We start from the raw sequence: 27,745 nt of genomic DNA, 5'->3' as shown, positions 1-27,745 counted from the left end.
AGAGCATGAGCTGAGTGCCATCTTTGTGTGATCCGATTCTCTCGCATGAAAGGTGCAGAGAAGATGGAGAACGTAATATATTTTTTTAGTTAAAAACATTTAAAACAATGGTGCTTATGATAATAGCTGTCAGGGAGTGTTCACATATAGCAGATTCTTCTTCTACATCTGTAACCGAAACATCTGCCATGTATCACAGCGTCTACAAAGTGACTAAGATTTTACCAACCCTCATCCACACACCCAAAATATCAGTGTGGAAATGCATCTGCTAAATGGATGTTTTACAGGCAGCATGGTGGCTCAGTGGTTAGTACTGCATCCTTTGCAGCACTGGGGTCCTGGGTTCAAATCCCACCAAGGACAACATCTGTAAGGAGTTTGTATGTTCTCCCCATGTTTGTGTGGGTTTCCTCCCACACTCCAAAGACATACTGATAGGGGATCTAGATTGTGAGCTCCATTGAAGACAACAATAATATGCATGTAAAGTGCTACAGAATATGATAGTGCTATATAAGCAATGAATAAAAATAAAATGATCTTCATGTTCCCTATGGGTTTGTTCACACATGGTGGATTAGCAGCTACTTTTTTTTCATCAAGATTTGCAAAATGAAAATCCACAGATTAAGGCCATGTTCACACGTTCAGTATTTGGTCAGTATTTCACATCAGTATTTGTAAGCCAAAACCAGGAGTGGGTGATAAATACAGAAGTGGTGACGAGTTTCTATTATACTTTTCCTCTGATTGTTCCACTCCTGGTTTTGGCTTACAAACACTGATGTAAAATACTGACCAAACACTGAACGTGTGAATGTGGTCTTAAAAGGCTTGTCTGGCACCACTTACTTCTGCACTGGAGGGCAGCGGTGCCAATGTTGTTACCTCCTGATATGCGTGCATGATTGGCAGGTATTGTACAGTAGAATCATCAAGTATCATGAATGTAGCGCTGCAGTCGTGGTCATAATGTCATCAGCACAGCTCATCTCCAAAGTAAAAGGCTCTTTTAAAGGGTCAATCCCGTCTTCACAGATGGATGTCGTCAGATAGTGCTGGTAAAAACAAGCTTGTTGCCTAGGAGACCGACCACCACTGCTGCCTAGGTTGTAAACACTGCAGTGTAGCTAGCCGGGATTAGGAGGTAACAGCGGCTCATCAACGACTCTGGCCGGCTTCAAACCAGTGCTTACAGGCCTCAATAGAAAAGAGCTTGTAAGCGCTGTGCACTTTCTGCTGTCTGGCAGCAGTGGTCGGTCTCCAAGGCAACGCATTATAATAAAAACAATTGCTAATATCTCAAGAACAGCTGAAAATTTTAACAAGCAGTAAATTGCAAAAGTGTTTGTATTTACATGCACTATCCGAAAATACACTTTTATGAAAATGGGACTAATCCTTTTAGCTTTTTTTTCCCTCTCAGGAAAAAATAACTGTGTAGAAATCGACCTGCAAAGATTTTAATGCGGAATTCAACCATTGAGTTTGCAGCAAATTTTCCCACCGATGTGGTGAGGGCAGGGTCCATCCGTGTGATGAGGAAGACCCTCACTCTTGGGTGACTCACTCAGGCTGATGGTAGAAATGAGCAGTGAGGGTGCAGTGCAGCCTCCAACCACTAGGTGTCGCTGCTACGGCAAAGTGAGGCCACGTTTACGACAGACGTGTCCATACGTGACCGGAAAGGGCGGAGCTTGCATTGTGTCCCAGTAACGGCTGCAGAGCGCACTGTTGTTCTGCTGTTGCCGCGCTCACAATAACCGAAGACATGGAGGACAACAGCGGGTTTCGTCCATCGGCCGGAAATCTGGACGATCCTCCCAACAGCCGAGTGTTCCTGGTGGTCAGCAAGACGCTGACGGAGGACATGATCCGGGAGAGATTCGCGGAGTTCGGGGACATCCAGGACATCTGGGTGGTGAAGGACAGACACACCAAGGAGTCTAAAGGCATCGCCTTCGTGAAGTACGCTAAGTCGTCTCAGGCGTGCCGGGCCATGGAGGAGATGCACGGCCGCTGCCTCAGCGACAACAGCAAGCCCATCAAGGTGCGCGGGAGGGAGGCGATCACGTGCGCCAATCACAGCTCAGCTTTCATCCTGTCTCTTCGAGAGAAAAAATCCATGCTGGCTTGTGATTGGTTGCCTTCGGTTAAAGAGTTACACTCCGCATCCAGTCAGATCACACCTTTCAATCTGTTTTTTTTTTTATTGGTTTCTTTTGGCAAACTTTTATTTAAATCAATTTTGTGACTAAATTGTTCAATATCAGGAGATAATCTATAAGAAGCTTCCCTGACATTTGCTAATAGATGAGCATCCAGCAGTTTTGTTATATGCTGATACAGCCTCTGCCATTACTACCTCGTTCCTGAATCTAACTGTAAAGAATCCTTTCCTCTATACTTTCTGCTGCAGTACTTTGTCCTCATGCAATGTCATTGCTTCAGGGTGTAATCAGTGCATGCTTTGCTTCCCAGAGATCGGAGGACCAGGTTTATCTTGCATTCTTTTTTTTTTTTTTTTATAAACCCTTTCCTGGCCCTCAAAAGAATCCAGTAACATGTGGCCAGCCGGTTACCATTTTGCTGGATTCATGCAAATCAGATTCTGACAAATTCAAGATTTCTGAACTGAAATGATTAATGACCAGTCAACGTAGTCGTCTGTAGTAAGCAGCAGTAATGTCAGGTGTAGGTGACCGAATGGCGATTTGTAGACATCCAGATATTGCAGTTTATTGACGTTGGTGCTGGCTCAGACTAATCGATCAGATCCTTTCTAACGTGTCGGAAGTTTTGCCCCCCCTGTTTAGTAACTTCTTCTATTTCAGGTCTTTATTGCTCAGTCCCGGGGATCCACGAGCCACAGAGAAGTAGAGGACGAGGAGCTGACGAGGATCTTTGTCATGATCCCGAAAACCTATTCAGAAGATGATATAAAAACAAGGTTTAAGGTACAAACACTGTAGATTCCTTTGAATTGTGTCTCCCAGACATCTGAGCATTTAGGAAATTGCATTATTAACCATAAATGTTTCTTGGAGGTCTAAGAGCTCTGGGTGGGTATTTAGGCTTCTCTGCATGATTACCCTGTAGGCACCACCCCCTTGGCAAACACTAAATAAAACAGTCCCATATTTCTGGAGCCAAGTTTGTTGCCGTTGAGGCGAAAATTACGCCATAGGTTGCAGAAATATTAGCGTTGTGACTAAATTTTGCAACTACTTACTTTTTTTTTTTTTGTCCTGGAAGCTTTGATGAAACAGGCCCTATGCCTGTAAGAATGGAGACTAATCCTGTGTTTTGTTTCAAATATTTGTAGTGTTTAAAGCTGAAAGTTTTCTTCTTTCTCCAGGAATATGGCCCAGTTGAATACTGTTCAATTATTAAGAATAAAACCACGGGCGAGAGTAAAGGACTGGCCTACGTGCGCTTCCAGAAGCCTTCCCACGCTGCTTTGGCAATTGAAAATTGTGACAGAAGTGAGTGCCGTATTCTGAGAATCCTGGAGTCTCGGTACTTGTGTGACTTGCAGGTTTAAATCTGCAGCATGTCAATTTCTTACTAATGAGTAGGGTAAAATCTGCACCAAAATGCAAGTTAAAATGTGTGTTGCTGCTGTGTTTTTCACTTAAAGGGAAGGTGCCATATAAAAAAAAACTTTTTTTTTTCCCAACAATTGACCATGTAAAGTGTTATTTATTTATTTTTTTAAATATCATTTGTTTTTAATGAAGAAAAATAATTTAAAAAGATTACAGACCCTAGTGCTAATGTCATGAAACAAGTTCTACTATAGTTAAAGGGGGTTGTTCACCTTTGTGTACATTTGTTTTCCTTCGTTAAATACATGCAATTGGGGCTAAGTTTTCCTCCTATAGCTCCTGTATTACCCTGTCTATTGCTCAGACTGCACAGCTCTCCTGTCCATACAATGGCTGCTGGTGGAGGAGCAGTGACCAAACCTGCCCATTTACCAGCCCCAGTAACTCATTCTGCAGCCAGCAATAGACAGTGTAATACAGCGGCTATAGGAGGGGAACGGTGCAAAATGTTTAATGAAACCACAACTGGAAAAATTATTTTTAGCCCCAACTGCATGTATTTAAGTAAGAAAAAAAAATTGTCCCCTTAAGTGAACAACCCCTTTTAAGCGTGCCTATTTATTTTTTCTTTTTGAATACTACTTAATGTGTAGCAGATCGGTGAGGATCTGAATCCCTAATCTGTTTTTTTCACCGATCACTCAAATATCTGTTCTGAAGCACGCAGCTCGTTGGGGAGAAGTGCTTTGCTTGTGCACGGGGCTCAGACTTCATATTGTGCCCGTACACCACTCTGCTCACGCAGGATGACATTGTTCTTACACTTATCAGGACACGAGAAAGGGTTGTATTGCAGCCTCTAAGCTGTAAGGTACAGAGGAGGCACAGACTGGCTGCAGGTGAGCCTCTAAGCTGTAAGGTACAGAGGAGGCCCAGACTGGCTGCAGGTGAGCCTCTAAGCTGTAAGGTACAGAGGAGGCCTAGACTGGCTGCAGGCGAGCCTCTAAGCTGTAAGGTACAGAGGAGGCCCAGACTGGCTGCAGGTGAGCCTCTAAGCTGTAAGGTACAGAGGAGGCCTAGACTGGCTGCAGGTGAGCCTCTAAGCTGTAAGGTACAGAGGAGGCCCAGACTGGCTGCAGGTGAGCCTCTAAGCTGTGAGGTACAGAGGAGGCCTAGACTGGCTGCAGGCGAGCCTCTAAGCTGTAAGGTACAGAGGAGGCCTAGACTGGCTGCAGGTGAGCCTCTAAGCTGTAAGGTACAGAGGAGGCCTAGACTGGCTGCAGGTGAGCCTCTAAGCTGTGAGGTACAGAGGAGGCCCAGACTGGCTGCAGGTGAGCCTCTAAGCTGTGAGGTACAGAGGAGGCCCAGACTGGCTGCAGGTGAGCCTCTAAGCTGTAAGGTACAGAGGAGGCCTAGACTGGCTGCAGGCGAGCCTCTAAGCTGTAAGGTACAGAGGAGGCCTAGACTGGCTGCAGGTGAGCCTCTAAGCTGTAAGGTACAGAGGAGGCCTAGACTGGCTGCAGGTGAGCCTCTAAGCTGTAAGGTACAGAGGAGGCCTAGACTGGCTGCAGGTGAGCCTCTAAGCTGTAAGGTACAGAGGAGGCACAGACTGGCTGCAGGTGAGCCTCTAAGCTGTAAGGTACAGAGGAGGCACAGACTGGCTGCAGGTGAGCCTCTAAGCTGTAAGGTACAGAGGAGGCCTAGACTGGCTGCAGGCGAGCCTCTAAGCTGTAAGGTACAGAGGAGGCCTAGACTGGCTGCAGGTGAGCCTCTAAGCTGTGAGGTACAGAGGAGGCCCAGACTGGCTGCAGGTGAGCCTCTAAGCTGTGAGGTACAGAGGAGGCCCAGACTGGCTGCAGGTGAGCCTCTAAGCTGTAAGGTACAGAGGAGGCCCAGACTGGCTGCAGGCGAGCCTCTAAGCTGTGAGGTACAGAGGAGGCCTAGACTGGCTGCAGGTGAGCCTCTAAGCTGTAAGGTACAGAGGAGGCCCAGACTGGCTGCAGGCGAGCCTCTAAGCTGTAAGGTACAGAGGAGGCCTAGACTGGCTGCAGGTGAGCCTCTAAGCTGTGAGGTACAGAGGAGGCCCAGACTGGCTGCAGGTGAGCCTCTAAGCTGTGAGGTACAGAGGAGGCCCAGACTGGCTGCAGGTGAGCCTCTAAGCTGTGAGGTACAGAGGAGGCCCAGACTGGCTGCAGGTGAGCCTCTAAGCTGTGAGGTACAGAGGAGGCCTAGACTGGCTGCAGGTGAGCCTCTAAGCTGTGAGGTACAGAGGAGGCCTAGACTGGCTGCAGGTGAGCCTCTAAGCTGTGAGGTACAGAGGAGGCCCAGACTGGCTGCAGGTGAGCCTCTAAGCTGTAAGGTACAGAGGAGGCCCAGACTGGCTGCAGGCGAGCCTCTAAGCTGTAAGGTACAGAGGAGGCCCAGACTGGCTGCAGGCGAGCCTCTAAGCTGTAAGGTACAGAGGAGGCCCAGACTGGCTGCAGGTGAGCCTCTAAGCTGTAAGGAACAGAGGAGGCCCAGACTGGCTGCAGGTGAGCCTCTAAGCTGTAAGGTACAGAGGAGGCCCAGACTGGCTGCAGGCGAGCCTCTAAGCTGTAAGGTACAGAGGAGGCCCAGACTGGCTGCAGGTGAGCCTCTAAGCTGTAAGGTACAGAGGAGGCCCAGACTGGCTGCAGGTGAGCCTCTAAGCTGTAAGGTACAGAGGAGGCCCAGACTGGCTGCAGGTGAGCCTCTAAGCTGTAAGGAACAGAGGAGGCCCAGACTGGCTGCAGGCGAGCCTCTAAGCTGTAAGGTACAGAGGAGGCCCAGACTGGCTGCAGGCGAGCCTCTAAGCTGTAAGGTACAGAGGAGGCCCAGACTGGCTGCAGGTGAGCCTCTAAGCTGTAAGGTACAGAGGAGGCCCAGACTGGCTGCAGGTGAGCCTCTAAGCTGTAAGGTACAGAGGAGGCCCAGACTGGCTGCAGGCGAGCCTCTAAGCTGTAAGGTACAGAGGAGGCCCAGACTGGCTGCAGGTGAGCCTCTAAGCTGTAAGGAACAGAGGAGGCCCAGACTGGCTGCAGGCGAGCCTCTAAGCTGTAAGGTACAGAGGAGGCCCAGACTGGCTGCAGGCGAGCCTCTAAGCTGTAAGGTACAGAGGAGGCCCAGACTGGCTGCAGGTGAGCCTCTAAGCTGTAAGGTACAGAGGAGGCCCAGACTGGCTGCAGGCGAGCCTCTAAGCTGTGAGGTACAGAGGAGGCCCAGACTGGCTGCAGGCGAGCCTCTAAGCTGTAAGGTACAGAGGAGGCCCAGACTGGCTGCAGGCGAGCCTCTAAGCTGTGAGGTACAGAGGAGGCCCAGACTGGCTGCAGGTGAGCCTCTAAGCTGTGAGGTACAGAGGAGGCCCAGACTGGCTGCAGGTGAGCCTCTAAGCTGTGAGGTACAGAGGAGGCCCAGACTGGCACTCTCGTCAGAGAAGTGCTCCACTCCTGTCTGTATTTTACGTTTTCTGGGTATGAGAAGCTGGGCTGTTCTGCATATTAGACATACAGATGCCACACTGATAGTAAGGCTGAGTGCCCACGTAGCGTTTTTCAAGCGTTTATGCTGCGGAATTTCCACAGCATAAACGCTTGTGAAACGCTAGGTAATCCGCACCCCATGGTCCCCAAGGGGATTCCACATGTTCTGTGCACATGCTGCGGATTTTTCCACAGCGTTTATGCTGCGTACAAAAATCCGCAGCATGTCATTTAATTTTGCGGACACGCAGCGGAACTCCCGCCATTGACTTGCATTGAGACGCATAGAAACTGCGACTGCTTCTATGCGTCTCTATGTGCGGATGGTACCCAGTTCTGGAGGAGAGGAGACTCTCATCCAGACCTGGGTACCATTGTACCTGTAAAAAAAGAATAAAACAACAAATAAAGTTTATACTCACCTGTCCGGCGGCTTCTCTCTGAATGCCGGCATCGCTTGAGGACCTGCGGTGACGTCAGTCATGTGACCGCAGGCTCTTCACCGCTCTGTCTCGCGATATGCCGGCATCCAGGAACCAGACAGGAACGAGCGCTGCAGCCACGCCGGGGCCTCGGGGGTGAGTATAGCTTTATTTGTTTTAATTTTTACGGTTCACACTGTATAAATCCATGCCGTTTGCATGGATTTATACAGTGTGACCTAGTTGTCAAGCACTTTCCAAGTGATGCTATCGCCTGGAAAGCGCTTGTCAATCTGCATGCGTTTTTTCTGCCAGGGAGATGCAGAAATGCTGCAGAAATTTTCTGCTTCATTTCTGCATCGTGGGCACATAGCCTAAAACACATGGACCAAAAATGGATGAAATTTAGATCCAGTGCCACTCCTGCCGGCAATTCAGCAGCTTCCGGTGACATTGCGTCAACAGACCAGCGGCTTCTCTTCCGCTCTGCTGTTGATGGGGCGTGACTGCTAATGTCATGCTGATTGACAGGCAGCTCCCCACTGCCTTACTGCAGGGAGCCAGGTGTCAATCAACATGAGGTCACAGTTATGCCCCCCTAGAGAGAGCAGCCTGGAAGAGGAAGAGCAGCTCTGTTGACATGGAGTAGCTGAATCACCGGCAGGAACGGTTAGTGACCATTTTGACCTGGCATTGTGTAGAGCAGGCAGGTAGTCAGCAACTACCTGCCTGTCAGTTTTTAAGCCCATAATAAAAAATAAAAAAAAAATGGACAGCCTTTGTGTGCAGGTCTTTAGGTGTATATACTGAAAATTACATCAGAAAGTTGAAAAATGTTTTACAGAAGAAAAAAAACTTAAGGTGTATCTGCAAAGATCCTCTCCCTCGTGGGCCCTATTAGTGCTAGCTGGACAGTATTACTGGGACTACATATATAGAGACGATGGCGTTGTCTTCATTATTCGTTCAGCCGTGCCATGTGAAACCTGGTTATAGTATAACTTTAGTTACCCCAGATTGTTCTCTGCAGATTTACATTAATGTCGTTATTCTCAGGTTACAAAGCCATCCTGGCCGAACCCAGGAACAAGGGCGCAACATCAGAAGCCGCAGATTACCACGGCCCGTCTCGGCAGCAGCAGCAGCCGCCGCCGGAGCCTCTTCTGCACGACCCTGCAGCATCCATGTATTCTTTCGGGCAGTCTGGTAATGTTTACTGCTTTCACTTCTCAAAGAATATATTTTTTAAAGGGTTATTCCCATCTTCCGTATCATGGCAGATGTAGAGATAACTGTCCGTGCTGCATTGTGTTGATAACCCTTGTTTATTTCTCTGGGAGTTATGGAAAGGGTGTAGCTCAGCGGTGACTTGATTTATTCCTGTTGAGAAATCTTAAAGGGGGGGGGGGTTGTCCAACTTTGTGGACAATATATATATTTTTTTTCTTAAAGGTAATTTCACCCAACTAATTATTTATATGTTCATGTAGCTCTTTCAAAAGCAAGTCCACCAATACTTTTACATAGCCAATCCATTCCCCTGTTACTGAGAAATCCTCATTTGAATTGATACGCAAATGAGGCTGAAGAGCTATAGTAGATCTGAAGCCTCTGTCACTCCAGCTCTAATTTCCCACCCAGCCCCGCCTCTTCCTGCTTGACTGACAGCCTCTATGCAGTGTGACTTCGGACAAATGCATCGTCGGGCGGGACGAGCTGGCACTGGGAGGGGAATAGATGGACCTGGAGTGACAGGCTTCAGGTCTACCATAGCTCTTGAGCCTCCTTTGCTTGTAAATTCAAATGCTGATTTCTCAATAATGGATGAATGGACTGGCTATGTAAAGTATTGCTGGACTTGTGTTTGAAAGAGCTACATGCTCATATAAATAGTTTGGTGGGTGAAAGCTTTGTAATATATACCCAATATTGATATATTTGCATTAGGTCAAGTGCAAAATACTTAGTTTAGAACCAAGGAGCACTGACACATCTTATACCAGTGCACTATAATCCTGACAACACTTGTACTGTAATAGCGCATGGTAGAGGATCTAGCTCACATAATCTTTACACTGACGACTATCTTAAATTCTCATTTTTAGAACAGTATGACTATTCCCTTTATGACAAAGCGGGAGATGGCCGAGGCCAGGAAAGTGTGTCCAAGCGTCTAACTGTTGTGTCCCGAGTGCCCTTGGTCCAGGATCAGATCTACAGTTTATTCGATCTTATTCCAGGACTCGAGTTCTGCGAGGTCCAGCGCGACATGTTCTCATCATTTGGTAAGGTTTCTTCTTTTGGGAAAGCTGCACTGGTTTTACCCTTTTAGCTTTATACCACTTATTAAAATCCTACTAATGAGCACTCCACACTCCTTTTATAGTAATAATATCCTTTTAATGCGACGCAGCCCTCTTTAATAGACAATCTGATGTTTTGGTCTGTTATTATACCTTCATCAGACTCTAAGATTGTGAGATGAAGACTGGTAAAGAATAGCGCTGTGAGAAAAGGCAATGTTCTTGAATCCTTTTCTTGCTGCTCTATTCTATTTGCTTCAGTCTTTCTCTGATAGCGAAATAACAGACTGAAGGGTCACGTGCATTTGTCTGATTGTCTGTTAATAGTTTCACTCGCATTAAAGGAGTGCCAGGGTCTTCATTGTTGATCTGTCATGGAGAGGTGTCTTACCATGGTGTTAAATTCCTATCGGTTGAAACTATACAGCACGGCTCCGATCAGTGTGTGGCGCCCACTGCTGGGTACTACAGATCAGATCCGATTTAAAGGGAACCTGTCATGTGAAGAAAAAAAGCAGATATTGAGTTTATAGCTTTCTGATCTTGCCGGAGCTGGCACTTAGAGCCCCACTGCCGGGTGGAAATAAACTTTTTTCCTCTTGGTAGCGTTCGGGTTTTAGTCACGGGTGTTCGGTCGCATCTCTCTGCATATAGAGTGGCTGCTGTATCTGCACCCCTTGCACTGACTGACAGGTCTCTCATCAGTAGGGCCGGCTGTCAGAAAGTTAATTTCCTCCCTGCAGTGGGACTCTCGGCGCCGGGCAGGCTCAAACATTATTGATCTGCGGGTTAATAGCATTTTTTCATGTGACCGGTTCCCTTTAAGAGAGTGGAAGTTGATGTGCCAACTCTACGCATTGGACAGACATGTACAGCAGAGATTCGATCAATGTCTACATCTGGCTGCTGATGAGTGTCGGTGACAGGTGTTGAAGCCCCGCTAATCTGATATCGATGACCTATACTAAGGTGTGACCGGTAAGAGCAGTGGTCACACATGCTCAGTAATGTTTATTTCACAGGGGGGAATTTGGGATCTCATTCAGAGGATAAGTGATCTATCTTGTTTAGGAGACCACCCATGTAATTATGGTAGTCTCCAGTGGCAGAGAAGTGCAGATCACTTTTGGGACCAGTCAGTACTGCTGCCATCATGTGCAGCGTTGAGCCTGACGGTGACAGACCCTGGGAGGGCGTCCATCTCTATCTGGTAGTATCATTATGGGAAGTGTCTCAGTAGACCACAAAACCAACCCTTTCATTGGATTGGGATTCTAAAACGCACCCAACCGGATCACGAGAGATTGCGACTTTCAACTGGACCATCAGATAAGGAGAAGCTGACTGTACCATTGACTTCTGGAATTGTGCGCCATCTACACACAGATCATTCGATGTCAAACACTGATTGTACCTCTGACCAGCCAGGATCAGACGTTGACTGTGCCTTGACCAGGAACCGGATATTGACTGCTGCACTTACTGACGAAGCCGGTTGTGGATGATTAATGTACTGCTGACCATACTGCTGACTACCAGAGACCCAGATGTATCCCAGTGATCGACTATACTACTGACCATCAGAGATAGGAAGCCGGCACCGTGTACCTCGAGCAATGGGCAATAATTATTCCTCTGCCCAGAAGACGCTACTACTCTGACTGTACCACTTACCAACAGGGAACATAAAATCGCTGATCATCAGGTACCAACGGCTGCTTGAGAGAGAAAAATAACCACATCGAACTAGTTATTGATGTTACTACTGACCTCCGGGTAGAGGACATTGACTGTACAGGCTGGATGCTGACTGTACTGTTTACCACCAGGTACCAGATGCCGACTGTACCACTAATCACCAAGCACCAGATGCTTAATGTTCCATTTACCACCAGGGACCCTGATGCATAATGTGCCACTAACCACCAGGGAATGAACACTAGCTGACCTCTAGGGGCCTCATGCAGATATGTGCCATTGCCCAGGGGTAAGTACAAAGCAGCGGAGCTGTTTAAGGCATTGACACTTCTGATTTATGTCGTCGTCCCATTGCATATGGCAGTGAGGGCTTTCACAGCCTTGGAAAGGTTCAGTGTGTGAACACACAAATGTCCGCAGGTAAGTTTCCATCAGTGTGCACTTCAGTAAGTTTTCCTGCATTGTATGGGTTGCTAGATACCAGAACACCAGCTGATTTCTGATGCCTTTTCCCTTTTCTTTGGTAGCTTATGCCGTGGTGCAGTATCAGAATATCTCATCCGCTATATATGCCAAGTACAAGCTGCACGGGTTTGAGTATCCCCCCGGAAATCGTCTGGGTGTCACTTATCTGAATGATGGAGGTGATGGTGCTGAGTGAGTATAATCATGAGACCACCGGTCATACTTTTTATTTTCACTGTCCCAACACTGCGAGGTCCATGTCACACCCAATGTATCTGTACAGGAGTCGGGCAGAGGTGTGCATTCCTATTTATATTATTAAAGAGGTTGTCCACTACTTTTTGAGTGATGGCGTATCCTTAGGATAGGTCATCAATGTTTGATCGGCCGGGGTCCGACACCCTTCACCCCCGTCGATCAGCTGTTATTGCTGGTGGCAGCCGCCAGCCGTTAGTGCTCACTTGCGGAGCTGGCCGTCTTCTGGTAGTGGCCGACGCAGGGTACTACACATCCGCCTTCTATTAAAATCAATAGGCGGAAGTGCAGTACCCTACGGTGGCCACTATCAGACAGAGCAGCTCCACCAGTGAGCACTGGCGGCCGCCAACACAGATAACAGCTGATTGGCGGGTGTGCCGAGTTTCGGACCCTGGCCGATCAGACATTGATGACCTATCCTAAGGATACGCCATCAAACAAAGTAGTGGACCACCTCTTTAAACTACATTGAGTCCCAGAAGATGGGGTTTTAGATTAGTGAAGGAATAACGAAGGGGGTATTGGGCGCTGCTCGCTCTGCTTTACCTGCAAAACAGATTACTGAACGGTAGGAAATTCTCTATAACCTACATTTAAAGAGATACTTATAGATTTTAACCTGTCCCTGATTGCAGTGATGTTTTGTACTGAGCTGCTTGCTGTAGTTTTGATTATCTCCTGCCAATGAAAACCGTGATTTTATCACTAGAGGACTAGTAAACTTGCTGCCATGCAGTCCTCCATATTCATGAGCTCTCTATAACCCTGCCCTCACCACTGATTGACAGCTTTCTGCCTATGCACAGTGTACACAGAAAGCTGCCAATCTGTGGTGTGGGCGGGGTTATTCAGAGAACTGTTACATCTGCAGCAGAGAAAACTGATTTTTATCAAAACTCTAGCAAGTGACATCACTGGAATCAGGGTCTCTGTATACAAAGTTCATTCCTAAACAAAAAGGTTTATTATTATTTTACTCACTTATATAGCGCCATTAATTCCACAGTGCTTTACAAAATTATCATCACTGTCCACATTGGGGTTCACAATCTTGTATCAACTTGGAAGTTATACCGCACCTTAACCTTAGGAAACGGGATAATGTCTTGATTGCTGGAGGTCCAACCATCGTGACCCTCACCAGTCCCAAGAGCAGGACTGTGCGGAGTCTTGTCTGAATCAATCATGTCCATCTGCTCTATTCTTTGACTGCTGGAGTCCATAGGATAGGGCATAACTTCCACACTTGGTACAACCCCTTTAAAAATCACCAAAAAAAAAAGAAAAACAAGTTTAACTTTTTTTTTTTTTTGTCCTAGACTTCTTAAAAAAATGGCATCCAACATGGTGGCTGCTCAGGTAAATTCAATGGTTTGGGGTCCGCAAGTTGCCCAACAATACCCACCGACGGGATCTGTAAGTATTTTATCCATATCTATTAAGATAATAAAGGCTTTCCTGTCACTGTGACTTTGGAGCCGTAAATTCCTACACTTTTGCTGACTTCTTTTGAATCCTTTGGGGTACGTTCACACATACCGGAACTTGTAGGTGTTCTCAAAACAGCCTTTTAGATGAAAAATCGACAACAGAAAACCCATCCAGGTGCCGCAGAAATTGGCCCGCTCTGCGGACTTTTAAATCGACAGCACATCACTTTGTCTCTGATCTGTTGTAGATTCTCCCCAAGTGATGATGATTTTTCTGTGGATTATCCAGAGAAGTGCAGAGATTAAAATACAATTTCCCAAAGTGTAAAATAAAAAAATAGGAATACTACACACATACTTTTCATAATGTATCTCAGTATAGTGCTACTGCTATGATCCTATACTCTGCAGTCACAGCTGTGCAATTTTGTTTTATAAAATCCTCACAAAAATGACAATGTTTAACCCTGTACCAACATATAATGTACTGATGCGTCATATGTCTGCCCCCTGACTTTGATGCGGGCTCAGGAATTTATCTATTTTACTCACTCGTATAGCACCATTAATTCCACAGCGCCTTACAGACATTATGGGCACTGTCCCCGTTGAGGCTCACAATCCACATTCCCTATCAGTATGTCTTTGGAGTGTGGGAGGAAACTGGAGTACCCGGAGGAAACCCACACAAACACGGGGAGAACATACAAATTCCTTGCAGATGTTGTGCTTAGTGGGATTTGAGCCCAGGACCTCAGCTCTGCAAGGCTGCACTGCTAACCACTGAGCCACTGTGCTGCCCAATTGAGCTTGTATCTTTGCCAGTAGGTGACGGCTGTATTATCCAGCCATCACCTGTCTAACAGCCACGAGCTCCGCACACTGCTGTTAACCTGTTAATGTCACCTGTGATGGCAGCATTCAAAGCACATGGCCCGGTGGGCTGTCATGGCTGCTAGGGATCTACTGAAGACCCCTGTGCCTGTCATGACGGTACTACTATGAAAGCTAGCCTGTGGCTTGATTTTTGCTGTATACAGCAGCACTGTGGTATTGCTGTGTATAGCACAAGCGATCAGACACAAGTGCCTCAAGGGGACTACAAAATACAGTAACAAAAAGTTTTTAAAAATATGAAAACGTCCCACTTTAATTTGCAATAAGCTCTGGAGGCAGATTCTCTGGATTTCTCTGGAATAAGACATTGTATCGCATAGTATCATTTTATTCATCTTCCTATGGCCTATATGCCCATATAGACGGCTTAGGAGGGGTGATCCTACTGACCGATGCCCTTTTCAAGGAAGTTTTATACAAGAGGATAATTAAAGGGGTGGTCTTGTTAAAAACTGCCTTTCAAAATGTGGCCCCTGCCTCTGTTCAGCTGATTCCCCCTCCCCCGGTCCTGTTCCTGGCACTCTTGGCAAAGCACTGGGATGCCACATCCCATTAGGAACTTCTTGGAATACAAATCTTGAGCTGCTCGTGGATTGCTCTGCTGAGTGGCCCCCCTCGGTCTATTATGTGATGTGTTCTTGGGGCAACCCCTATAACTATGACCACTGCTTCGGTGACGTCACAATGCAACTAGTTTGCTCCTTCGTGGTCCTTACTTGTGGGGACAAGTCTCATACGGCATTTAACCCTGTGAAAACGTTAAATTCAGATACTGTTTTCTCTGTATTTGTGAACATACCCTATGAATACTCTAATGGGGCAATTAAATCCAATTTTTAGATTGCACTCTCTTCCCTGCTTTCTTAGTTAAAGGGGTAATCCCTTCTCCAAGATTCTATCCCAATATGTAGTAGATGTAATAATATTAGCAAAACTTTCAATTAGAAATGTAGTACAGTTCTTCTGATTCACTATGTTGCTTACCCCATGTGCAGGGCATTGCAGTAGCTTATGTATCCATGGTTACAGCCACTCAAATAGTGACAGTTAACTGGACGATAGTGATCGTAACCATGGACACCTACGCTACTGCAATGCCCTGTACATGGGGTAAGCGATATAGCGAATCAGAAGAACTATACTACATTTCTAAGTGGAGGTATTTGCTAGTGTTATTAAGTCTACAACATATTGAGATATGATCTTGGAGATGGGAATACCCCTTTAAGCTCTTTACACTCGGCTCTCCTCTCATTCTCATCAGCAGCTCTTGTCTTTACACGGTCATCTTTTAATGTCACTAAATGTTTGCAAAACGTCTAAGGACGGTGTGACCGTTAAGGGGATTATGCTATTTGGTGAGGTATGTGCGCTTGCCCAGGCTGGACGTGACACCCTGCTTGTCATATGTCTGTCACCAGCTCTCCGGTGCCTGCTGGGTGCACATCAGAAATACAGTCCCATCATTCCTAAACCCCTCTATAACAAAGGCGGCCAAGCTGAATATCCATCACATGAACGCCCAGCCAAGTATATCTGCTATTTCTGCTGTGTGGGGTAGTGTGGCCTGCTGTGCTAGTCCATGGATACACACACGTTTTCACCCCTTAGTGACCACCAATATGACTTAAACTGACCTGAGATATAACTAAATGTCATCGCCCAAAGGGTTAAAATGCAGCAGCTGTCGGCTGTACACTACAGCTGACCCCCACTGTCACAAACGTGTTAGCACCAACCATGGCCTTTTAACCCCTTAGATGCTTAGATAAGTTTTGTAAATTTCCTTGGAAAAAATAAAAATGACTGCTACAATTTTAAAGCATCTAACATCCTAACAAAACAAAATAACATTTTACAGATGGTGCTGATGTAAAGCCGGCATGAGGGAAATGTTTATTAACTTTAGGTGCTATGACTATCTGGATTAGGCCACGGCCCCACTATCAGTATTCGGTCAGTATTTGGTCAGTATTTTTTCTCAGGAGTAGGAGCCAAAACCAGGTGAGGAACAATCAGAGAAAAGGTATAATAGAAACAAGTCACCAATTCTGCATTTATCACCCACTCCTGGTTTTGGCTCCCACTCCTGAGAAAAAGTACTGACCGAATACTGATAGTGGGGCCGTGGCGTTTAAAGAAATAATCATTCAAAGTTTGAAAACTTCTAATTTTTTCAAAATTTGTCAAGCTGACCTTTTTTTTATAAACAAAAGCAAAACCATATCGACCTAAATTTATTCTAAAAATAAAATATAATAGGTCATGAAAAAAACATCTCAAAACCACTGGGACATGTCAGATTTGAAAAATTTGGCCTGGTCACTAAGTGGTTAATATATACTATACATGTATTCACACACTAATATATGCAGTATATCACAACGGAATACACCCCTCACATTTTTGTAAATATCTTTTCATGGGATAACACTATACATATGACACGTTGATACAATGTAATGTCGTCAGTTTACAGCTTGTATAAAAGTGTAAATTTGGTGCTTTCTAAATAACTCAACACAGAGACATTAATGTTTAAACCACTGGCAAGAAAAGTGAGTACACCCCTAAGTATAAATGACCGAATTGTGTCCACAGAGCTGGGGGATGTTACAGACCTTGCGATCCTCCACCTTCCGTTTGAGGAGGCCCCATAGATGCTCAATAGGGCTCAGGTCTGGAGACATGCTCGGCCAGTCCAGCACCTTTACCCTCAGTTTCTTTAGCAAGGCAGTGGCCGACTTGGAGGTGTTTGAGGTCATTATCATGTTGGAATACTGCACTGTTCAGTCTTGTCATCATGGAGGAGTGGAAGAGGACTCCAGTGGCAACCTGTGAAGCTCTAGTGACCTCCATGCCCAAGAGAGTTAAGGCAGTGCTTGAAAATAATGGTGGCCACACAAAATATTGACACTTTGGGCACAATTTGGCCATTTTCGCTAACGGTGTACTCACTTTTGTTGCAAGCGGTTTAGACATTAATGTCTCTGTGTTGAGTTATTTAGAGGGCACACCAAATTTACACCGCTATACAAGCTGTACACTGACCACTCTACATTGTATCAAAATGTCATATCTTCAGTGTCACTTTTGTTAAATACTGTGTATATGTATGCGCGTGTATATATACGCTCACACATTCAGTCAGTCACTGTCCACCATTAAAGCTTTTTCTCCAGGACCACTACCTCAGACACATCTAAGCCAATTCGGCTGCCTTTTATAAAACCTGCAAGGCCCAGACTGGAGTGTATTGGAGAGCCCATTCCCACCCAGTGGTTTTCTGGTCACTCCTTAATCCCGGACCTGAAATTCGGTCCATGTACAAAAAAACAACACTCCGTAACCTACCATTACTGGAGCTTTCAATTCTGGGACCTAGATCACATCATATAATATCATTACCATAAGGAAATGTTGATTTTTACCCTTCTGCCTCTAGATTTGTATCACTTTGTGTAATTTCGGATTTAGAGATGGAGAAATGATAAGCTTAAGTATTACAGCCAGCCAACCCGAAGTGCAGATAGAGGGGCAGGTTATCACTCAGGGCTGTGGAGTTGGAGTCTGAGCCCATTTTGGTGGAGTCAGTATGAAATATACCAACTCTGACTCCTAAAATATATAATACATTGGGTACAGTAGTTCAATGCAGTTTGTGGGGAATATTTTTTCATAAGTTATGAAATGTCCTATAAATGTCTGTCCTATTCCTGATCTAAGGGTCTAGACTTTTAGCTGAGATGAATCTGTTCTACAGTAAATTTATCACTTAAACATGAGCCATGTATGAGGGAGTCGTGGAGTCGGTGTTATGGAAATTGATTAGTCGGAGGTTTGGCTTACCGACTCCACAGCCCTGTTATCACTGCAGGGTTATATTGTGCGGAGCACATATCTTCCGTTTTCTTTCCCCTCCTTGTCTGACATGGTTGCTTGTTGCAGTATTCAGCAGGGTTTTCACGGTGAATCTGTTTTGTCTGCAGGCCTATGATCGACCATATGCTTCCCCTGGTGCCTCCCAGCTTCAGACAGACGCTACCCTTCCCGCATACAAAAAGAAGGCGCACGTTGATGCACAGTGCAAGGAGAGACTGTTCATTGTGTTCAACCCTCACCCCCTGAGCCTGGATGTGATGGACGACGTGTTCTGGTAGGGCGCTCTGATGACAGTAGTACCTGTTACTGACGCTTGGGCATGGATTGGAGAATTCCCTCGTTATACACCATGTCTGCTCTTTTTTTGGTGGCTCCAGCGCTTCTCTGCAGGAATTCAGGAATCCATATATATTTTTCCTTCTATTTTTTTAAGTCTAGAAAATGAACACTTAAATTATTTGCAAAGTTCTCGCTACAAAAGCATCTCTGCTGTTGTGTTATGGCCAAAATTTTGCTAATCCCTTTCATAACATTTCGGTGTATCTGGGTGGGGGGTAGTTAAAGGGGTTGTACACTACTCGGAACAACCCCTTCTGAATCCCTGATTCCCCCCAGTAAAATAATACTTATACTCTGCTTCCGTGCTGGCGCCTTTCCAGCAGGGTCAGCATTGGCTCTCCCAGGGATTGCATGACATTGTCCCGCAATCTCCGGAGAGCCAGTACCGACACTGCTGCAACGGCAGAGGTAACTGGTATGAGTGTTTTATTATTTTTACTGGGGGGAAACATAGGGATTCAGAAGGGTAGTGGACAACCCCTTTAAAAAAAAATAAATAAAGATCAGAGCACCGGAGCTTTACTGGAGCAGGTTTGATTGTGTGATCGCCTTCTGTGGGCTGCTGCAATTGTTTCATAGTATAAAGTCCACAGTGCTGATCACTCACACACATTTGCCATAGGATAAGCTCAAAGGGTCCTTATCTTTCATGTGTGATTACAGAATGGTATAGTTCTTGTATCTGACCGGAGATCATCGCGAGTTGTCAGGACACATGAGGTCAGATATGATGTAAATGCTAAGGAGCTCTTTAAATGCTCTTCTAGGACCTTGTGCTGCTATTACTGAAATATTTAACCTCTTCCTTTTGTAGTCGTTTTGGGAATCTGATAGAAGTTTACATTGTTCCGGGGAAGAACGTTGGGTACGCCCGATACTCTGAGGTGTACAGCGCAAACGATGCCATAGCCGCTCTACACGGAAAATTGGTGAACGGCGTAAAGCTGAAAGTGATGCAAGCTGATTCTCCAAAAGATGAGTCCAACAAGAGACAAAGAACATACTGAATCTCTATACATCGGGTAAGTACCTGGTGCCCGTTCTGCAGTCTTATCTACTGCCCCTTATTCACTGTTCATTGTTATCAAGTCTAGGGGTACGTAAAAAAAAAAAATGGATTTTATGGTAAGCAAGGTGATTGTTAGATGACCACTAGAATACATTTGTGGTGCACTGAGGAAGAGAAGAAGCAAAGACTGGCTATAGAGAGATACTGATCCCCCTCCTGCCATGTATGATACTTCCATGCTGTCAGTAATGCGCACTAGGATGCATTTGTATAGGGGGGACGCAGAACATTTTAATAGAAATTCAGATTTTTCTAGAGGTTTTAAATCGGAGTCGCTTCTGAGATCTGCCATAGATTGTCTTGATTGGTTGACCTCCATCCTCCAAGACCCCCAACGATGACGGTCACCTCTTATGTCTGTTAGGCTGAGTTCAGATGAGAGCATCAAAAACTGTCAGTTTAGTGGGTAAGTCTGAGCTAAGCAGTTAGGTTTTTTTCACCACATTGCATTGAAAAAAAGTCACATAAGTTACACCAATGACTTGCTTTGGTCCATGCTTGGTTTGCATGCCATCAGTTTTGCACGTGGACAATAAATGTGCTCGTCTGAATGAAACCTTAATGGAAATAGTAGAGAAAACACATCTCTTCTGTTTGCAGCCTCCTGTCTTAAAGGGATGTGTATCACCAGATTCTTGATACCTCATCTTAGAGCACCATATTGTAGGGACTGAGACACTGATTCCAGTGGTGTATTGCTTGCTATAGTTTTTTTTTAATTCACTTTTTATCAGGTGATTGAGGACTAGTAAACCTGCTGCCACTTAGTCCTCCATATTCATGAGCGCTGATAACCCCGCCCCCACCACTGATTGGCTGCTCTGTGTACACTGTGAAGCTGTCAATCAGTGGTGTGGGCGGGGTTATACAGAGCTCAGCATTCAGAGAACGGTTACATCTGCAGCAGATAAAACAGGGATTTTATTCCAACTGCTGCAAGTAGCCCATTAAGTGACACATCGCTGGAATCAGGGTCTCTGCCCCTACATCATGCCGATCTCAGATGGAGTGACAAATTACCCTTTGGGACTCTGTATGGGGGTCCCTAACTAATGAGACATTTATGACATATTAAATCAGTAGAAGGAGGGAAGTAAAGGGCATTACCATTTCTATCCTGGGAATGACACTTGTCCGCAGTGGTGCTGTATACACTGTACTCTAGGAGCTCTGTATAAATATCTTCTATACGGAAATAAGCATAGTCCCCTCCTGAGAGCGGAAAGCTCCATATATCACCCTATAGAATCACCATTAAAATGCTGAATATAATGTGCAAAATACAGAATGAGTCCGTGATGGAGTAATACAGTGAATGTTCTGTTAGGAGACAGGAAATCCTATTTATTTCAGTCTTATTTGAAGGTATAAAATTTAAGTTGCTTGTAGGTATCTTGTTATTGGAGCCTTTTGCTCCCGAGTCGCCCTGGCATTCACTCCGCATTTAGTTCTCCTGCTTCCAGCTTGGCAGAATTATTTTACGTTGCTGTCATTTTCTCCTGGGCGCTTAGCAATTACCAGCCAGCAATTTGTCAGGAAGCGTTTGATTATATGATGAAAGTGTTCGGTCACGTCCTGGTTATCCCCATTGTATCCTAATTAGTAGAGTAACCATGTGGGAGGCCCCCGCCTACACTCATCAGTGTCAGATGTTACAGGTTGCTACTTTCTGGAATACCCCTGCAGAATCTTAGCTGCGCGATGTATAGTGAGAGGCGCGATGTATAGCGAGCGACGTGATGTATGGCGAGAGGCGCGATGTATGGCGAGAGGCGTGATGTATAGCGAGCGGCGCGATGTTTGCAAACAGAACCTGTTTTCACTGTTGCATACTGTATGAGGTTGTCATCAGTGGATTGCAGAGCTAGCAATGTGCTTAACCCCCTATAATATTATACGGATACTACACCTTTATTGATCTGGCTCAATTTCAGAGTATTTTATACACCATTTTAAATCCTTTTCCAAAATGTAGAGAGAATGGATCTGTAGATGCAAATAAACATTGCAGAGTCAACTAGATATATAGATCAGTAGTAGGAAACCACTTAACGGCTTGTTCACACTGTGTTTTTGCCATGTTTTTCCCCACACAGCAAAACGTAGTATTTTACAGTACCCGCAAAGTGAATGGGATTTCTGAAATCTCTGCACATGCTGCTTGTTTTTTTCATACCTGCAGTATGGCAATTCTTTGTGTTTTTGCAGTTCTTCACCCATCTAAATGAATGGGGAAAAAACGCACCTATTTTTCTTAAGCATCGTTTTTCCTGCCAGCACAAAAAAAATCTGCTGAAAACACTGAACGTGTGCACATACGCTTGATATGGCAGTCACACAGAAGAATTGGCCGCTTTTTTCTTCAGTGTCATGATGTCTACGTCAACAAATTTTCTGAAGAATGCAGCAAGATGTAACCACCATACATATGGCGCTAATATACGCCCCCCCACTTTTTTTTTTCTTCTTTTTTCTGATGTATGGATTGCATATTTCCATACAATGGTACAATGGTAAAAGGAATAACATAAGGCTCTGGTTGGTAGATGCCACTGTATGCTTGCAAACTTTTCTATTTTTATTTTTCTTTATTACTATTTTTACATTTTGGTTCCACACTTCTGGCAGTTTTAAAGGATTATTCCCCTTCTCCCAAAAAAACGTTCTGATCACTTTGCGCTCTACCACTGGGATCACCCGGGATCCTGAGATTACGGCTTGGGAACCTTACAACGGGGACTACTGCACAGCTTTGAAGGGAACAGAGGTGCACATGCTCGATCTCTGCTCCATTGTTTGTCTTTGGGACTTTTTTTTTATTTTTGTGGGGGCAATAAGTTTTGTATTACCATCTGAATCCTTGATCTAGCTTTAAAGGAAATCTATCAGCGGGTTTTTGCTATATAATCTGGAAGCAGCATAACAGAGCAAGAGACCCTAATTCCAGCGAAACCCCTCTTATTAGCGGTAACACTGCATTCTTGCTCCTTTTTTTAATCTAATTATTTTCCTAGCTCCGCTTCTGCACATCCCCATACAGTAGAATACGTGATGTGTGTACTCTTATAGTATACATCAATAGCGCTTCCTCCCGGCGGCTCCTCCGGATACACGGGGAGCAGCGGGAGGCTGGCTTATTGGCCAGCACTGCAGCATAGCCGCGGCTTCTCTAATGGTGGCTGTGCAGCAAGGATACAGTTCACTGTCTGCCAGGTTTTAGTGATTCACATTGAGGGGATGAGCCGTCAAGATGCAGGATGCGATTCCATCGTTCTCTGTCTAAATAATTATAATACGACGCTGTATGCCATTTTACTGAGAGACTGACCTTCCTTTGACTTAAAGGGAACCTATCGCCAAGTTTCCCGGATCTAAACTGCAGCCACCACCTTCTGCGTCACATAATTAGGATCCTAACGATCCATCACTTATGACTCTGCAGTCAGGAGAAAGGATCTTTATACTTCACTGTCCCTCTAGGGCAGCGGTCAGACCCAAATACACAGAGGGCCAAAACTAAAAGCTTGGACAAAGTCACGGGCCGTTGAGATTCCAGATCTGTGACACAGAATGTGGGGGCTGCATTTAAAAAAGCCTCCCATGATCTTTTATTTCCCTCTTAAACCTATGTGCGTTTACCAGTATCAGTGTGCTAATATCCTCACCTACTGCTGCCTTCTCCGGTATCGAGCGCTGCTCCGTTCCTTTTCTGGATGACCCCACCGCTCTTCAGACTCTCTATTTTTACTATTTAAGTCTATGGAGCTTGTTCTGATGCTTCATAGTCTTACATTGTAAAAGCCACTTCTAGGTCACACACAGCACAGCAGGACCTGGAGACTCTGAAGAGCGGTGACGTCACTGAGAAGAGGAGAAGAACGGCACTGACACCGGAGGAGACTGTGATAGGTGAGTATATTAACACACTGACACTGCACTACATACACAGATTAAGGGGAATCTGGTTCATGGGAGGGCTTCTACGCGATCCAGGTAACTTTTTGTGACAGGTTCCTTTCACTATCCAGGAAGACACTTCTGCTTAAAGTCCTAATCAGAGATCAGCAGCGATCACATCACATACAAGTCTAGTATGATATATTTCATACAGTTTGATAGACAGTTTCTATATCCCACTCGTTTAAAGTTCTTTATTTCTTTGCCCATTGGGGCCTCAGGAAAACTCTTAAAGGTGTAGTCCCTTGTACAGTGGTGACCTATCACTTCAATAGGATCTAAGCTGCGGTACCTGAGGTTGGCCATGTCAGTGTATGGTTCTGTGCTGCTCCGCCTCTGCCCGCGGTGTACAACCAGTCTCACCCGAAGCCACAAACCTCTGATTGGTGTTGGGCGTCTTACTGATCTGATATTGATTACTAGCAGGGCTGTGGAGTCGGTAAGCCAAACCTCCGACTCCTCAATTTCCATAACTCCAACTCCGACTCCCTCATACACGGCTCATATTTAAGTGATAAATTTACTGCAGCACAGATTCATCTCAGCTAAAAGTCTAGACCCTTAGATCAGGAATAGGACAGACATTTATAGGACATTTCATAACTATCCCAAATTCTTATGAAAAAATATTCCCCACAAACTGCATTAAACTACTGTACCCAATTTATTATAGTAGTATATATATTATAATATATTTTAGGAGTCTGAGTTGGTCCATTTTATGCCAACTCCACCAAAATGGGCTCCGACTCCACAGCCCTGATTACTTGTACAAATGATAGGTCATCAGTATGTAAATCCTGGACAACCCCTTTAATAGTTATGTTGAATGTAATCTTCCTGAAGTATAATGTCAAAGGTCAATTAACTTTGGAAATACCCAGAACTATAGGAGGAGGGATGGTAGGGTTGGAAGCATTGCCAAAAAAAAGGCACCTTTCTTTGACATTCAGGGTCTCTGGAAAGCTGGGTGTCAGCCACTCTGGGCCATAGAATGGGGCACCTGTTACCTACATTGGGGACAGCTGAATGTAGTAGGAACCGATCTGAAAAGGATGGGGTTATTTGTGTGTTTCAGGCTGACCGGTCAGCACTCCTGACCTGTACTTTATACACCTCTGGGTCATCTCTCCTCCGAGCTCTGCACTCTGCCGCTCCTCTTATTCCTACCTGGGACACCTGAGCTTTGCCATTCGTCTCATAAAAGGGGCGTGTCTGATATAAGCCGCATTCATTGGGCAGTTGTCAGGACACGCCCCGCAATGGTCACACCTAGTTGTCTGTTTATCCATACCAAAAAAACAGGAGCGGCACAATCTAGAGATGCAAGAAAGGATGTGCAGAATTCTTATTCCACATGGAATATAAGTATTTACTAAAGTAAGGAGAAGAGATGGGTTTTACCCCCTTAAAGGGGTATTCCCATCTCCAAGCGCTTATCCCAATATGTAGTGGGTGAAATAATAGCAGATACCTCCTGCACCCAGCCGCCACACATGTCACACACAGCTCCGATTGCTTAATGGTTGTGTAATGTCCGGACACCACGGCTAGGAGTGGGTGGAAAATGGGCTAATCACAGCACAGCTAAAGTGCTTTTCTATGGAAACTGTTTTATACAGAGAGAAAAAAAGTTGTCATTTACATTTTATGTAACAGGTAATGAATGTATCCAGGTGTCATTGCTAGGTCGTCTTTAAAGGGGTATTCCCATCTAAAAAATTACAGAATATGTAGTAGGCGCAATAATAATATTAGCAGATACCTCCTATTAGAAACGTAGGATAGTTATTCTGATTCACTATGTCGCTTACCCCATGTGCGGGGCATTGCAGTAACTTGGGTATCCATGGTTACGACCACAAACTGTCACTGAGTGGTTGTAACCATGGACACCTAAGATACTGCAATGGCCCTGCACATGGGGTAAGCGACAGCGTATCAGAAGAACTATACTACATTTCTAATTGGAGGTGTTTGCTAATATTATTACGCCTACTACATATTCTGATAGGATCTTTGAGATGGGAATACCCCTTTTAAAGAAGACTTACCGATGACACCTGGATGCATTCATTACCTGTTAGAAAAAAGTTTGTGTATACATTTTATGTCTCTGTATAAAACGGTTTCTATAGAAAAGCACTTTAGCTGTACTGTGATTAGCCCATTTTCCACCCACTCCTAGCTGTGGTGTTCTGACATTACACAACCATTAAGCGATGGGAGCTGTGTGGCTGCTGGGTGCAGGATAACCTTTTACGGATAGCAGAAGTCACAATGTGCCTCTGGTCCGGATGCTGCAGAACTGGCGGATTCCTTCCATTTAGTCATTGGGCGTATGAGGATCAGAACGTTAAAGCCAACAATGTGACCGTTCTGTAAGGATTGATATGGTGTCGGGGATTTATTTATTTTTTTGCTGTAACTTTAGACTAGACTGATATTGGGACTGTGAATATATGTGATCTCTTACTGAAAATATTAGGAGCTTTGAGAACTATGCATTGTACTTATTAACCATGTATAGCCATTTAATGTGTATTGCAAGAAAAGTTTCATATGCACACTTCCTTTATTGAACTGGTAGTTTCATAGATAATCAATCCCCTGATTTCTGAAAATCTGGACTATGCAAGATTTCTAATAAAAAATGTTGTGGCAGCATACATGGCTTACAATTTATGCAATTTTCACACTGGACAATGGGGATGTTTTAGACGGAGTGTTTTTTTTTTTTTTTTCAGGAAATTGCACATGTACATTAACAGCAATTGATTGACTCACAGCCTATCTTTTGTATTGAAGCATCTAATGTCCGTGTGCAAATGTTATTGTAAAGGGAGGAGGTGCTCTGACATCACCTATTATATATTGTGTACAGAGGTGTGACCTGTCATTGTAATCCTGTCTGTGAGGGTAATAACTACTGAAAAATTATCTGTAAAGAGAAGGAAGTATAAGTCTAAATTAGTCCCGTTGCCATTGTGAAAATTGCAAGTTTTCTAATCTAATTTTTTTCTTCTAATACAGATTGTAATCATTTTTTTCAATGCACAAAAACCTGATTGAAACAATTTTCTGACAATACTCCCTTAAAAAAAAAATCTACAAAATGCAGTGATGTTCCTCTTCATTGTTTTTGCTGACAGCTTGGTGAAACCAACACCCCTTATCAACGTAGTCATACAATTCCAGGCAGAAAAGGGCACAACACAGTTCTCTTTTTAAGTGGTTGTCCGGCCTTAGAGTCACTGCAGACATGTGAATCCTCACAGCACACACGCTGCAAGCATTGTCCGGTGCTGGGAGCAAGCAGTCATGTAACTGCAAGTATGAGATTTGCATACGTCCGGCAACATTCCGACTAGACGTGCCTGGCCTTGCTCAATACACTTGCATTGAGCGAAGCTGCACAAGTCTAGTAGGCACGTGACTGCATGTATGCAAATCACATTCTTGCAGTCATGCCCCTAATGTCAGCACTGCAGAATCCTGACAGCGTGCACACTGCGTGCTGCGAGGATTTACAAGTCTGCAGTCACATTGTGACTTTAATAGGCATATTTTACATTTACTGATTAAATAAGTTCTAAAGTAGTAATAATGAATATCACAGAACTTTATTCGCCTCCTCTCTCGTGCCCCCGCAGATGGTGATGTTATGTCGTCGTTGGTTGATGATTGTGAATGACTTTTATGCAGATAACTGTTTTATAATTGTATTGTGCTCTTTCTACAGAACAGAGACTAAATTATGACATGACCCTCACCTTGACTGACTGAAACGTGACAGGAGACAGCTTTTAAGTACTGGTTTAGGAAACATTTGTGCGTTTTGTTCACGGACCGAAAAAGGTTTTAAGATCATTTTTTAAATCCTTTTATCTCGCATTCCAGTGCATATTCAACTGTTTTTTTTTCTTAATTGTGTCCATGCTGTTGGCATTTGCAATGAATAAAAGCGTTTAAAAATT

At 44.8% G+C, this 27,745-nt stretch overlaps 1 protein-coding gene across 1 annotated transcript; it reads left to right on the top strand.

Annotated features, from left to right (window-relative positions):
- Positions 1-1,656: 1,656 nt before the first annotated feature.
- On the top strand, positions 1,657-27,745 carry RBM45 (RNA binding motif protein 45). The gene is made up of 10 exons (XM_073646876.1): positions 1,657-2,053; positions 2,838-2,960; positions 3,362-3,488; positions 8,527-8,676; positions 9,576-9,755; positions 11,999-12,128; positions 13,514-13,610; positions 18,511-18,677; positions 19,557-19,764; positions 27,511-27,745. The coding sequence occupies exons 1-9, from the start codon at positions 1,775-1,777 to the stop codon at positions 19,747-19,749; spliced, it is 1,446 nt and encodes a 481-aa protein (XP_073502977.1). The 5' UTR covers positions 1,657-1,774; the 3' UTR covers positions 19,750-19,764; positions 27,511-27,745.

Source organism: Phyllobates terribilis, unplaced genomic scaffold (genome assembly GCF_046119375.1).
Source record: "Phyllobates terribilis strain yellow unplaced genomic scaffold, ASM4611937v1 Scaffold_9__5_contigs__length_417890890, whole genome shotgun sequence".
Taxonomy (NCBI): Eukaryota; Metazoa; Chordata; class Amphibia; order Anura; family Dendrobatidae; genus Phyllobates; species Phyllobates terribilis.
Note: the sequence above shows the minus strand (reverse complement) of the source record. Positions and strands in the feature narration are given on the sequence as shown.